This window comes from Sceloporus occidentalis, unplaced genomic scaffold, assembly GCF_023333645.1.
Source record: "Sceloporus occidentalis isolate IW3139 unplaced genomic scaffold, rSceOcc1.0.p SCAF_4, whole genome shotgun sequence".
Classification (NCBI taxonomy): domain Eukaryota; kingdom Metazoa; phylum Chordata; class Lepidosauria; order Squamata; family Phrynosomatidae; genus Sceloporus; species Sceloporus occidentalis.
This window is the reverse complement of record NW_028316984.1, coordinates 40,313,716-40,329,150: the sequence shown is the minus strand read 5'-3', so window position 1 is coordinate 40,329,150 and position 15,435 is coordinate 40,313,716. Positions and strand designations below refer to the sequence as shown.

At 42.5% G+C, this 15,435-nt stretch overlaps 1 protein-coding gene across 1 annotated transcript; it reads right to left on the bottom strand.

Moving 5' to 3' along the window:
* Positions 1-10,468: 10,468 nt before the first annotated feature.
* On the bottom strand, positions 10,469-11,779 carry LOC149313800 (uncharacterized protein F54H12.2-like). Its single transcript, XM_089523035.1, has one exon. The coding sequence runs from the start codon at positions 11,777-11,779 to the stop codon at positions 10,469-10,471; it is 1,311 nt and encodes a 436-aa protein (XP_089379161.1).
* Positions 11,780-15,435: the final 3,656 nt, after the last annotated feature.

Sequence of the window (15,435 nt, the reverse complement as noted above, 5' to 3'; positions counted from 1 at the left end):
AAAGAGTTTATTTTAAAAAGGTGTTTGTGATTTTCTTTTCAAAAAAGTGACTACTCTAGAGCTGGCTCATAATGAGTATTTACAATGGGGGGGGGGGGTATCAGTATTCATGCACCACTCAATCTCCCTAGAAAACATGAGGCTTTGGTGGTGTGGGGGATACAAAATGGAGGGGTGGAGGGTGGAGATGGCTCTTTAAATTAAACAATGAAGAGGGGGTGGGGGGGAAGCCTTCTTACAGAAACCCTCCAAACTTCCTGACCCTCCTTAGCCTAAAAACAGAAATAAAGCAAAGGAGAGATTCTTACAATTAAGCTGTACAGCTACCTCTCCAACCCCCCCACTTCAAACAAAAAGCAGAAATCAGGATGGCTCTTAAATAATGTAGAGGGTTGAAAATCATTTTTTGCAACCCCCCAAGGCCCCCTCCCAATGTCTCCTAAACACAGAAACAAAAAGCATGGTTGAAGTTTTAAACAGACACTATATTTCCCTGGTGGGGCCCTCTGCAAAAAGTTTTTTAAAAAGAGAAAAGGGGAGGGGGGTGGCTTACCACATGGCTATGTGCCCTGCAACATGTACACCTTAGGGGTGGGGGGCCACCTTAGGGGGATGGAGGGACATAGATCCACCCCCAAGGACCACCTTTGGGTCATAGATCCACCCCCAAGGACCACCTTAGGGGGGGTGGAGGGACATAGATCCACCCCCAAGGACCACCTTTGGGTCATAGATCCACCTCCAAGGACCACCTTTGGGTCATAGATCCACCCCCAAGGACCACCTTAGGGGGGGTGGAGGGACATAGATCCACCCCCAAGGACCACCTTTGGGTCATAGATCCACCTCCAAGGACCACCTTTTGGGGGAGGGGGGATAGATCCAACCTACCCTTTTTCTTAGGGGTGGGTGGGGGCAGGTCTCAAGAGCCAATCACAGACTGGTTACCTGACGTATAAAAGTTCTGCAGAGAAGGGGGTCTGTCCTTTTCTGGCTGCCATACCTGTGTGAGACTCTCTGGTTCTTGGTAAGTTTTTTCCTGTATATTCCATAGCATTGTTTTTTAAAAGAAGGCCTTTATAACTATTGCCTTTTCCCCATTTTGAAACTTTATTCAAAATGGGCTGTTGTGGGCCTTTTCCCTCACTAAAGAATAAATATTTGATGAATGTCCATTAATTTGGGGGGGAAAACTGAGCAGCTTTAAAATTACAAGCATAACATGCGGCTTTCTCTTTTTCCATGGACTTCATCTAAAATCTGGGGCTTTGGGCCATAAAAACATTGGTATTTATGCATTTTCCTGTTAAATGTTTTTAATTGTTAGCATGTAGTTCTGTTAGAAAGAAATTTTACATGTGCTACAAATGTTTTAGAAGCCTTTTTAAAAAATACTTTTCAAAGCTTACTGAGAGTAGAAATGTGTGGATTAGGATATACGGGTTTTTAAAATGCCTGGCAAATGGTTTCACTTGGAAACATGTGCTCAGCACTGTTTTAAATTTTTTTTGTTAAATATATATTTTTAACAAAGCTCTTTTTGGTATTTATGAAACAAGGTTTAAAATGCTTTAGAAGCCTTTTTTTAAAAACTTTGCTTTGCTTACTGCTGGGTATGTTTGATGGGATTAAGAAAGATGTTTATTAAAAAGTCTGGCCCCTGTTTCCACATGCAAAACATGTGCTTGGTACATTTTTAAAAATTTTTGTCAAATATTATTTTAAAAAGCTCTCTTTTTGTGAAACAAGGTTTAAAATGCTTTATAAGCTTTTTTTTTAAGAGTATTCTGGAGACTTTGTGGGAAGATTTGATGGGGGTAGAAAACAAAGCTCCAGAGGTGTTAATGGGTTTATGGTCAAGAGCTGATTACTCATACGCAGCAGAGTTACAGCCTTTTGTATTGTTAACTTTTGGCTTGTTGGTGCTAAAAGTTCATTTAATTGTTAAATAAGCCTATTTGGAAAACTTCTTTTTGCCATTTTCCCCCAAAAAGGTCTTTTTTAGGTTTTAAATTGTCTAATGTGCCTGTTTTAAAAGCTCTTTTTTTGTTTTTTCTCAAATAAGTGCCCATTTGGAAATCTTTTTATTCTGTTTAAAACTTTTTTTTTTTGCCAGTTTTTCTTAAATAAGCCTGTTAACTACCATTGCTTTGAGCATTGCTTTGTGTGTGTGTAGGGGTTAGGAATTGATGGTGACTAGGTAATTTCAAAAGATTTTATTGGGTGGATAGCTTTGTTATAGGACACTAGCATACAAGAGTTTATGCCGGAAATAACAACCACTTTAGATATAAAATATTGTACAGACGGTTAAAAACAGCTGTTCTCATATTTCTGGGTGTAACTTCATGCGTCATTATTAAGCCGTTTTCCTGAAATAATGAAAAGAAAAAAACTGTTAGGGCAACACATTTTTCTCAATTGATCACTGGTTCCATAGGGTTTCCTAAAGAATATGTGTTAAACTTACCCAGCTGCCATTTTCCTTCATCCAGATGTGTTTCTCCATTATCAAATAGCCGGCAATGCAATTGGTAATTTGCTGTACATTTCCTATTGTGAGAGGCACACCTCTGGTCTTCAGCTTTTTGGCAATAAAACCTCCAAATAAGAGAGTCATCACAATTCTTCCCCAGTTGATTTTTCCATCAGAAAATTGAGACCTCATAACTAAATGGATTATTTCACAAGCACGAGAAATATTTGGAATTTCCAACTGTGTTATTAAGGGTTCCATTTTTTCTTCCACGTGCTTCTGAGTTGAATTGGCCAATTTTTGTAAAGTGTGGTATATTTTTTCATCTATTTGTTCATCTGGAACTTGGTCACATACTAGATTTAAGTAAACATGAACAATGCTGAATGTCTGCCTCTCCATTTCTTGTCAGAAGCAGAAATGTGGCAGCTCAGTCTCAACAGTATAATTCTGTGGGGTTTTCTGATATGCGAGGGGTGGGTTTAGTGGGCATGTCTCAACATGTTTGTGTTCATCAGGCACAGCTGGTACTTCATAGCCCCTGCAAGCCATGGAAAAACAGGTCCAAAACGTTCCTTCAGAGGAGACTGCACAGGGCACAGGAGGGATGGCTAAAACACAGGCCCCAAACCTGACACACCCAACAGATGAAGAATTAGGTAAAATTTGTGCTTAACAATATTAGCACTGCTTTGTGGGTCAAAAAAAAAAATTTTAGAGGTGGGGGCTAACAACATTAAATGTGTTATTTTGTGGGTTTGTTCTTTCTGAAATTAGTGCCTTTTCTTTACAGAATTGATGTTTGCTGAAGGCAGCCACGAAGGCAATGCGGCACCTGAAACTCCAGTGACAACAAATAAAAGTGGAGGTACAGTGTGTGTGTGTGTGTGTGTGTGTGTTGTGGTATTTAAGGGCTGGGGGGGTAATGAGTGAGTGAGTGAGCTATAATACTTCTTATTTTGTTTGCTTTTAGACAAATCTCTGAAACGTAACAGAGAAGAACCCCACGATGCTACACCCCAGGCTTCTAAGAAGCCAAAAAATAATGAGCAGGTGATGGTGATTGACGGAAATCTCTTACAACGCTTTGAAGCCCGCAGAAAGAAAGCTGCAACGTTATCGGCCTGCTTTGTGGAGATGCAGAAAATGGTAGCGAAAGGTTGCGCGATCCTTAGACGGGCCAAGGGCTATGAAGCCCATTTGAATTATATGTGGGACAATCCAGTAACACAAGCTCATATGGATGCTTTTTACGAGAGTATTAAAAAATATAACGAGTACATGGTGGACAGGTCCCTTGAACATCGGCAGATAGGCAGAGGTAAACTACAACCAAGGATCAAGAAAGGCCGGAATGGTAAATGGTGCAGGGTGGCGGGGTACTGGAAGAAACCTGCCAATGGTAAACTGTACTGGAGAAGAAGAGTAACCACCCTGATTAACAGATCAAAAAAAGTACTCCACACTCGGAAAAATAATAGGAAATGTAAAGGGGGCCTGAACTCGAGGAGCCTGGTAAAAAACACTAAACATAGTGTTGATAATAACCAGCCTTCTTGTTCCAGCACCCCTTCTTCCGTGGCCTCTGACCCATCCAGGGCTGAGAACCAAAACCCCTGTGACTCTGTTTCTGATAATAACCAGCCTTCTTATTCCAGTGCAGAACCTCAGAATGATTTGGAGTCTTCTAAATCATCCAGGGATGAGAGCCAGCCCCTACCTGCAAACATCCCAGGCTCCCCAGATGATGAGGGCCCCCCTGCCGTGTATGCAGAGCGTGTACGCTCATGGCAGTGGACCCACAGGTTGTATCGTACAGTGCGTATCGGTGAGGAGTTCCGATTCAGAAACTTAGAGCATGTAACATCGTACACGCAAGCTATACACGCATTACACAACTCAATACAAAATATTCTAGACGATCTTAACCAGCGAATTAGTCTGGGAGATTGTGTTCAAATTAGACTGGAGGCTGATGGCCTAAGAAATCCTCTGTATTCTGTTAAAAAAAGTAAGGACCTTTTAAATGCTGAGGATTTTCTATCACAGTTGAGTAACCTGTTGCAAAGCAACATGGAAATCTGTGCCCATTCCAGTTTTCGTCTCATAATTACGATTGTGAAACCCCCAGGGGGCGGAGGGCATAGATCAATAGGCTCCATCCCCTCTAGTGAAATAGTTGCCAGAAAAAGAAAACATTTGGTTGATTTAAATTATACAGGCACTAACCTCTGTTTTGGCGGTGGCCTGATTGCTGTCATGAGTGAAAAGATTCCCACAGATGCAAAACTGCTGACAGCAGCCAGGCAACTGTATAAGGAGCTTGGCTGGTCTGATCAGAAAAAAGTGACCTTAAGTGATATTTCACATGCTGAAAACCACTTAAAAATTAATATTCATGTGGCACATTATTCTAAGAAGGGGTGGAGTCTGTTTAAAACCCAAGGCCCTCAATATCAAAAAACATACACGCTGCTTCTGCATGACGAACACTTCTATGGGGTAATCAATGTAAAAGCCTTATTCGGGGTACGAAATTTTTGCATATTTTGCCAGAGCCTATATAACCATAACAATCACACCTGCTTATATTTCTGTCGCCTCTGCTTGAGAAAAGATTGTGCGGTTGTGGTAGATCAACAGGCTAGGTGTTTTGACTGTAAGCTGAATTGTAGGTCTAAAGAGTGCTTAAAAATACACAGGCAGCTGGTCTCAGAGGGAAAGGTACGCTGTGAAAGCAGGAGCTATTGTCCTAAATGCTCGCATTACCAGAAAAGTTACCATGATGAGGAAGAGTGTAAAGGCCGGCAGTGCACAGTCTGTTGGGGGTTCATCACAAAAGATGATGAACATAAATGCTTCATGCAGCCCCTAAAAACCCCTGAGGTTTCTGTACAGTATCTATTTTACGATTTCGAGTGTCACCAAGCAACTGGTGTACATGTCCCTAACTACTGCTTTGTAAAAGCATTTCCAGGGGAAACTGTAGAGTGCTTTAAAAATGGTAACAAAAGAAAGCGGAGGTATAAGAGAGGGGCTAAAAAGCAGTATGACAGCGATGATGAGGATGAAGATTATGAGTGGCCCCTTGCTGGCAAAAGTTGGGAATTTAAAGGGGAGACATGTTTATCTGACTTTATTACAACATTTATAGATCGCCAGTTTTCTGACTGCACATTCTTAGCACATAACTCTAAGGGTTATGATGGTTACCTGGTGCTGAATCAGCTGGTGAAAGAAAAACTTGATGTAAAAATTATCGCTCAGGGTAGGAAACTGATTTCTGTTACAGTGGAAAAATTGAATATAAAATTTATTGACTCCCTGAGTCACCTCCCTATGGCCCTCTCTAAACTACCCAAAGCTCTAGGCTTTGAGAGCTATAAGGGATATTTTCCCCATTACTTTAACACACCTGAGCATTGGGATTATGTAGGCCCAATGCCCTCAGCTGAAGATTTTGGTGTAAAATATATGATGCCTGGTGAAAAGGAAGCCTTTTTAGCATGGTATTCAGAGAATCAGGATAAAATCTTTGACATGCAGAAAGAGCTTGTGTTTTACTGCAAAAAGGATGTTGAAATTTTAGTAGAGGCCTGTACCAAGTACAGGCATGAAATTGTAGAACTGACAAAAGAAAAGAAGTTAGTGGAGAAAGGGAAGAAAGGGAAGAAAGGGAAAAAAGAATATGAGGAGTGGTTTGCTATAGACCCTCTCCAATTCCCCACCCTTGCAAGTGTCTCTCTTGCGATGTATAGATTTAAGTTTCTGCAAGAAAACACCATTGCAATTCCAAGTTTTGTAAATTACCACAATCAGTTTAAGCGATACTCCACACCGTCTATTCAATGGCTTTTGTATATTGAACATGAGGAAAAGCTTGAGATTCAGCATGCCTTAAATGGTGGAGAGGTTAAAGTTGGAGATTATTTTCTTGATGGGTATGCCGCTGTAGGTAATAGGAAAATAGCCTTTGAATTTAATGGTTGCTTTTATCATGGATGTGTCCTGTGTTATCCTCCCCAGGAGAAAAACCCTGTGGTGGGGAAATCTTATGAATTTCTCTACAATTCCACACAGAAAAAAGCAGCTGAACTCAAAAGCCGGGGTTTTGATTTGAGAACGATTTGGCAACACGAATGGGATAATATGGTAAAAACAGATGTGAAACTCCAAACGTTTCTTGCTTCATCCCGCCTTCCAGAACCCCTACACCCCAGAGATGCTCTCTTTGGGGGTCGTACAAATGCCATCTGTCTCTACTATAAACCTAAAAGTGGGGAGACAGTGAAATACTACGATTTCACCAGCCTGTACCCTTATGTTAACAAAACCAAACAATACCCTCTGGGGCATCCCAAAGTCATTTATAAGGACTTTGAACCGGTCACAAACTATTTTGGCATAGTGAAGGCAAAAGTTATTCCTCCCAGAAAACTCTATTTTCCAGTTTTGCCTTCCAGGATCTCTGGAAAACTTATGTTTGTGCTGTGTTCAACCTGTGCAGAACAGCGGCAGTTGGACCCGTGCAAACATACAGATGAACAAAGAGCCTTAAAGGGGACGTGGTGCTCCGTTGAGTTAAATGTGGCTCTAGAGAAGGGGTACAGGGTTGTGGAAATCTATGAGGTATGGCACTTTGCACGCAGGTCTTCTGTGTTGTTTTCAAAATACATCGAGATGCACCTACGACAGAAGCAGGAAGCTTCAGGCTATCCTCACTGGTGTGTTACCGATGAGGACAAAAACAAGTATATAAAGGAATATCATATGAGGGAGGGGGTGCTTTTGCGCAAAGATCAGATCGCTGTGAACCCTGCAAAGCGCCAGATTGCAAAGCTGTTTTTAAATTCTTTGTGGGGGAAGTTTGGGCAGAGAACAAACCTCCCTCACACTCAGGTGTTGAGAGACCCCGATGAATTCTTTCAGCTGCTTTTTTCTGATGCTTACAAGGTTTCAATGTTTGAATTTGTTGACGATGAGGCTGTTTGTGTCTCCTGGAAATATTCCGACGACCGGGTGACAACCTCGGGTAGAAAAAACGAATTCCTTGCCTGTTTTACAACGGCCTATGCACGTTTGGAACTTTATGCACTCTTAGACAAGCTTGGGAGACGTGTTTTGTACCATGACACAGACAGTGTCATATTTGTGAGTCGGGAAGGAGAGTGGGATCCTCCTCTCGGAGATTTTCTCGGGGATCTCACAAGTGAGGTTCCTGCAGATCAGACCATTACAGAGTTTGTGTCAGCAGGGCCTAAGACCTACGGTTATAAGTTGTCTAACGGCACAGCCTGCATGAAGGTCAAGGGGATTACATTGAACAGCGCTAACTGTGAAAAAATTAATTTTGACAGTCTCAAAGACCTGGTATTCTCCTACGTCTCAGACAAGAAAGGGTCCACACCTCATGAAATTGTGGTACAGCAGCCAGGTATTGTAAGAAATAAGCAGCATTGGACACTTCACACTAGAAATCTCAAAAAAACACAAAAAGTTGTTTTTGATAAAAGGGTCATTACTGAAGGATTTAGGACACTTCCTTATGGCTACTAAAATGGAAACACGCTGGCAACACCCATTCTCAGCTATTCTCGCTGGACCTAGTGGCTGTGGGAAGACGTTTTTTATAAAAAATATGCTGGATCATGCTGGTAGTGTGTTCTCAGAAATGCCTGAAAATATTGTCTGGTGTTACAGTTGCTGGCAACATTTGTACAAAGAACTCCAATGTAAATACCCTATTATTCAGTTTGTACAGGGGATGCCTGATAAATTTGATGATGATGAACTGTTACCCCCCAATAAAGTAAATCTTTTGGTTATAGATGATTTGATGATTCATGGTTCTGAAAATAGAGATCTTGAGCGGGTTTTCACCCAATTTGTACATCATAGGAATCTGAGTGTATTTTTCATTACCCAAAATATTTTTTGCAAAGGAAAAAGTAGCCGGACCATCAGCCTTAACGCTAAATATATGGTGCTCTTTAAAAATCCTCGGGACAAATTACAAATTGCTACTTTGGCTCGACAGATGTATCCGGGAAATGTCAATTTCTTCATGGAGGTGTTTGCTGATGCTACAAACAAACCTCATGGGTATTTAGTGCTGGATCTGAATGCTAACACCCCTGATTCTTACAGGCTAAGAACTTGCCTTTTCCCTCCAGATTTGCCTGTGGTATATATAATGAAGAAAAACCATTCCCATCACAAAAGGGCCCGGTTTTAACAATCCAGGGCTCTGTTGTTGTCTGCTCCTCCATGGGGAAACATGTCCAGTCGCGTAAAGAGAAACCTGGCACTTTTAAAACTGCTTATTACAGTGCCTCCTCGTCAAAGAAAGGCCATTTTGTGTTCAGCTTCGGATGACCTTGTTGCAGCCATTTCAGAAATAGCCCTCAATACTTTAAAAGGCAACATTCCTTTATCCCCACAGCAGGTGCGTGTATTAAAAAAAAGACGCACCCTTATTAAAACTCTGGGTAACAGTAAATTGTCCCTGAGAAAAAAGAAGTACCTTGTGAAGCAGTCTGGGGGTTTTTTGGGGCCACTGCTAAGTTTCGCAGTTCCTCTAATAACAGGCCTTTTAACTAAACAGTGATGGAACATGCTGAAAAAATGTATTTGGTCCCCAGCCATCAGCTAGAACAATTAAAGGGCCCAGCTTCTAAAGATGAAAACATCAGAACTACAGCAATCTCTTCCTTAGATACTGAAATGCAGGCAATTCTACGTAGGACCGACTTAACTGAATATGAGAAAGCCAGACGTTATGATGCTTTACTCCAAAAATATCTAACTCATGTAAAACAGAAGGAGGCAGAGAAACAAAGTTTAAATCTGTTTCTACCCGAATCCCCTTCTGAAGAAGTTGTGATGAACTCCCCTGATGGCATGATTCAAGAAGTGTTGGACAATCTGCCTGTCAGGTACAAAAATAATGCAAGATTGTTACTAAACAAAATGAGTCAAAACAAAAATGTTTCTTCGTGGGATGACAAGGGCGTCTTTGTGTATAAAGGAGAATCTGTAACTGGATCTAATATATTGGACTTAGTCAAAAGTATAATACAGCCTCATGCTTTACCAACCAAACGCCTCCCCAAAGGCTGGGATGTTTTTTTGAGGGCCATGGCTGAAATAAACGCTCCAACTTCTGTGGTGGGTAACACTGCCAATAGAGAACTTTTGAACCGTTTAAAGAACCCTGAAGATTCTTTGTCACTTACACCTGTACTGTCACACAGATCTTTTAAAAAACAACGGCATGCTGCTTGTACCTGGCTCACTTTATAACGCCGCTATTTTTTAGAAAAAGAAATAGAAATAAAAGTCTTCTTTTTAAACTATTTGATAGTCTGTGAGTGTTTTTTTAAAATGAAAATAAAAGCCAGGACACAGATTATGTTTTAATAAAACCCTCTGAGGGGGTGTGTTTATTAGGAAATGCGGTGGTGAAATTCATTACAGGATACACATCCCTGAGTAGTCTGGAACATGTCTGAGACAAGCCTGGGCAAGTTCTTCTTCTTTTTCACAAACTGTACAACCATCTCATCGTTTTTTTCCAAATTGTGAGAATATAGGTCTTGAATATTTTTAAATGTCAGGCCCTTGCCGCGCTGTTGCAGAAAAAACACACAATGATATCCACAAACCACAGAGTCTGGGGCTTGTACTGGATGACCCTGAAACACAGTTTTGTAGCCATTTTTTCTTAAAAAATTCATGATTGTTTTAGGAAACAGAGGGTGGTCTGGAGGGTGTCCGTAGGAGTCAAAAAATTCGCCATTTTTTTCTTCTGTCAAGTATATAGCAAGCCAATGTTCTCCTGGAAGGTTGTGAGGATGGGTGTTTATGACCAAGCTCAGGGGCCTTTGCAGCAGCTTCTTTCTGGGGAGCATGTCACAGGGGAAGACTCCATAGAAGCTCTTCCGAGTATAGGGGTCAGAAGTCAGTATGCGGGTTAACTGCAGGCTATCCATGTTACATATAATCAAACAAGACATTTCTTCGTTGATTTATTTCTATCACATTGTCAAAAACTCCATAAACAACCATATTGACAGTGGTTGGCAGGGGCCTGGCAAAACGCAGCTCTGCCCTCAGGTTTCCAGTTTTAATCAAAGAGTAGTGGTCACCTCCTTCTTGATCTGGAGTCAGGTCAAATGCAAAAAGTGTGTAACCTCTTGCATATTCTTCACGGTTAATTAAAAGAGACCTGTCTTTCATATGCTTGCCCGCCGTTTGTACCAAACTCATATACTCTCGCACACAGTTTCCCTCTTGAAAATCGGGCTGAAACGGTTTCATTGGATTCTGTTCTCCATCCAGGTAAAGGGCCGCAAAATTAATATCATAATGTTTAAAGTTAAACGGATTTTTGTTGTAAATACCGCTAAAGGCATCATTGTCCACCAGGCCTATAACCACCTGTTTAGGTAATTGTCCCAGAAACAGGTTCTCCTGATTAGAGACGCGGCTGCCTCTCGGGATGCTGAACACTTTCATACTCACACGATCCACAGGATATTTGGCATTGGAAGTCAACAGTCCTTCGGCGTGTCCCAGGCGGACACCAGGGGACACCCTCACCTTTTTGACAAAAAGGGAGGCTGATAGAATTTGCAGTTTGTACTGCCTGTCTGCAGCATCGCTCATTAAGCAGAAAGCATCTTTGTTGCAGGTGAGTTTAATTTTCACATCAACGCCATTTAGCAAAAGCTTTTCTTGAAAAAACAGGTCAGCATGGAGATGGCCCAGCAAGTCTATCTTTCTACTTGCAGCCGTCAGGGCTGCTCTTTTAACAAAACCTTCATTATCCCCATCCAGCTCAGCTGATTCATGCTCTCCAGCTGTATCTTTATAAAACAGGCCTGCAGAAAATTGAGTTGCTAGAGTGTCATCGCTGTAGTTTAACACAGATTCAATGAATGATCGGTAAGGATAACAGTTATTACTCTGGCTGACGAGACGATCTGCTATAGTAATATCAACCTGACTGAAAATGGAGGCTATTGGATAATTCACCAGCCCTACCTTGGCATCTTCTGCAAGGTTTGACCCATCTTCATTCACTATTTTACAGGTCAAATAGAGGAGCGTGTTGTTCAGATCCATATAGTCCTCACCATTCCCGGCAATGAAAAAGTCAAGTGGGGCAGATTCTGTAAGAGCAGTCAGTGGGGGAACCTCAATAAACACACTTCTCTCAATACTGGTCTGAGTAGGCCCAATGTGGAATAAATCTAATTCAGATTTAGTGCACTCTTCAGAGCCACAATGGATAAAGGCCATGATGCTGGTTTAAAAGATGTCCCTCTTAGCCAGAGCCCTCTGTCGCTTTCGCACAGCTCTCCGCTTCTGAGTTTTCTTTTCTTGTGGGACTTTTCTTTTAAGGGGGTGGGGAGGGCCTGTCAGCCTCGCCTGTGATGCTTTTCTTTTTAACCCCTTCCTTCTTTTAATGTACATCAGACCCGATCCTTCTTGCAGATTTGGAGGTGTCACTCTATTTAGAACTGCCTCAGTCACCTTGCCAGCAACATCTTTGGCAATATTACGAAAAGCTGTTTTTGCGTGAGGTTTAATAATGTCCAGGCCTCTTCTTAAAAGCGGTACAGCTTTTCGAAAAAGGCCTCTGAAAATCCCACCAAGCCCTGCCCCATACATTTGGGGGACACCCTGATATCCAGGAAGGCCATTTCCAGCCTGGGCTCTGTAATAATTTCTGTAAAGGGCTGGGTCCCCATATGATTTTACGATCACCATTTTTTTTTTTTTTTAAAGATGCAGAGTTCTCCTGGGCCGGAAGTGAAGCTTCACAATCACCTTTCCAAAGCGAAATGGGACTTTTTTGTTCTGATCTGTCTTTATCTCAACAGTGATGGTGTCAACATGGTGCTTGCTTACAGGAATGTAGTGAGGCTTGTCATAACAAATATTGACACGCTCATTATTCTGTCCTTGCACAGGTACGCAGCGTAGCAAAGGCACATAGACGTCCCCAACTATCTGGTGCTCCACAATATCTGTGTAAACATATAAACTGGTGAAACCCCCAGTGATGTCTGCTGCGAAAGGCAGGATTTTGACATGATGGTTGGGAAACAGCCCTAATATGTAGGATAATTCTGCACCAACCATCAGTGTGTATGTGCCATCTGTTTCAAGCCAAACCTTTCTGGACACTTGGTCATACCGCAGAACCACTTCTGGGGGATCATTGTGTGTTTTTATAAGGCTATTCATGTGTGCAAGTAGTTCAGGGATACTTGAATAATAGCCCCGTTGTAGAAGGTAACGCCACCGCCTTTTCCCGTTTGCAATTTCAAACCACACATCAGAAGTTACAGTGTTCCAACTATGAGGGTACTGTATCTCGGCCAGGCCTACCTCCCACTCCCCAGGAAGCTCCAGAGGTCTTGCGACAGAGATAGTAAAACTTGAGATCGTGTTCTCTGGAAAAACATCTGCACAGGCATTACTTGGAAGTACAACATAAAAGCTACCATCCCCCATTGTTCCACCTCTTCACCAGCAGCTATTACACAGGTTTGCCAACTTCAGAAGCAAGAACCCAACTGTTGAATTTGCTTGGCCATCCTAGCCATTTCACTAGGTAATGCTTCTTTCTACCCTTCCCTTTTGTAGCTAGAATTTTCTCAATCCTGTATACCTGGTCCTCTGCAGTGTTAATCTTTTGTAATTCTTCAGGATAAAAGCTGCCAACCACAGTTTCACCATCATAATCTTTCAGAAGAAACACAGGCCTTTCTGCTTTTCTGATGACATGGTCCACAATGAATACCTCTGTAGTAAAATTCTGTTCATAGCCCTTAGCAAATATTCCCTTGCTTTTAGAAATCCTAACGTGGTCTCCTTTTCTGAGCACTGGCACTTCCTGTTTTCTTTTGACAGGGGTCCCATAAACTGTTTTCCACACTGCTAGGTCATTGGAATCATTGACATCAACAGGCCTTGCTTTGATAGTACGGTGAAAACTATGATTATAACTTTTTATAAACAATGGGAGGGCATCAATATAGGTGAAGGTGTTATTGGCTGTGAAGTACCTCCACATTTTTGTTTTTAAAGTTCTGTTAAACCGCTCCACAACTGCAGCTTTAACTTCATTATTGGTGACAAAGTGATATACCCCATGTTGTTTTAAAAGGCTACTTACAGGCTTGTTTAAGAACTCGGAGCCACGATCTGTCTGTAACTTAACAGGTTTTCTGTTATTTTCTGAGAAAATAGTATTAAAAGCTCCTGACACTTCTCTACCTGACTTATCCTTCAGAGCCACAGCCCAGGCATATTTTGAAAGGATATCTATCACGGTTAAAATGTACTTGTAACCCCGATTATACTTAGAAAATTGTTGCATATCAACTAAATCAGCCTGCCATTGAGAATCCACTTTAGATACAACAGTCTTGTTTCTTTTAAAACGGACCCTGGCTGGCCTATGTAGTGTATAACTGTCCTGTTTGGAAAGCCATCCAACAACCTCCCCCTTCCGGATGGTTTTGTTCTGCTTTTTGGCCTCTAGAAAGAGGGGATGAACACCGCCAAAGCTTCCAACTTCTTCAGGGTCGTAGTATATTTTCTTTAGGATTTTTTCATGTTCTGACATTTTGTCAGCTGCTGTAAATATGAACACGCAGGTATAGATCAAACCATTTTTATTGCAAATTACACAGAGCATATCTAATCTTCAGGCTTGAAGGAAACACATGAAACACAGGATATGTTTACATTCTGAGAGTTTCCGAACTGAAGATTCTTCACGTCACTTTCATGCACACCAGCCTCCTGTTGGCAAAAACATTTAAAACATCTTTTAGTAAAAAACCTCTGCATGCAATGCACCCCCCACCTCTCTCTTTCTTTAAAAAAAAACAGCCACTCAATACAAAAAACTCTTACCGGTAAGCTGTCATAACCTGCATCTGTCTTTTCAGAGTTGTCCCCCAAGGCAGCCTCCATCAGGTCATCAAGGAGTGATTGGTTAGCCGATCCAGCTGTGTCAGGCTCTCCCACCGAGCTCTCAATCTTCTGTGGGGCTGCTTTACTAAACACACTGCCATCTAGCTCTTCTGGATCAGAAATCAGAGGTCTTTCCCTCTTCGGGAAAAGTGCTTTCAGATCACAACCGCAATCACACTCTAGGTCAGATCCATTATCAAGGCCATCTATACTCCCGTCCGGCGAGCTCATGGTTTTAGTCCCAGCCTCTTGGCCTGCTGAAAAAACAAACACGGGGGAATCCTTCACGGTGGTCTTTTTCTTACCAGCACGGGTTTTCAGGTCTGCAGGAGTTAGCGAGAGAGGCTTCGTAAATTCTGCCCAGCCTTCCTTAAGCAAGGGTACCGGGGGTTTGGAAAAGCCCATAGGTCCTGGCAGTAGCGGGGGGAAAGAGGTGAATCTAGGGGCGGCCTTCCTTGCAGGTTGCTTTTTTCTTGCTGCAGATGGCCTGGAAAAACCGCCAGAGCTTGGAATAGCGGTGGTTGACTCCATGTTGTCTTCTCTGAACATGTCTGGGCTTGCCCAAAGGCTTCCTGTAGCGTTGCTAAAACCGCCTTCTGATTGGCCCTTTTAAATCATCATGGTCACATGAGTCCCTTCAGACGCTCCACCTACAGGCGGGGTTTCATGCTGGGGTGGGGCCACAAGCGGGGGGCGTGGCCGGATATCCGGGGAGGGCAGGACTTCCGGCAGAAGGCCGGATATCCGGGGAGGGCGGGACTTCCGGCAGGAGGCCGGATATCCGGTTAAGGCGGGACTTCCTGTTAAGGCGGGACTTCCGGGGCGGGGCACCTGTCAGTGGGCGGGGCTTATGAGTTTGACGAGAGGTGCCACCCTTTACTACTGTCATCCGATGCAGTAACTCATGGTGTCACCCCGACACACACCTTGACCTCCTCCCAGACCACACCATACAGAATCCTTAG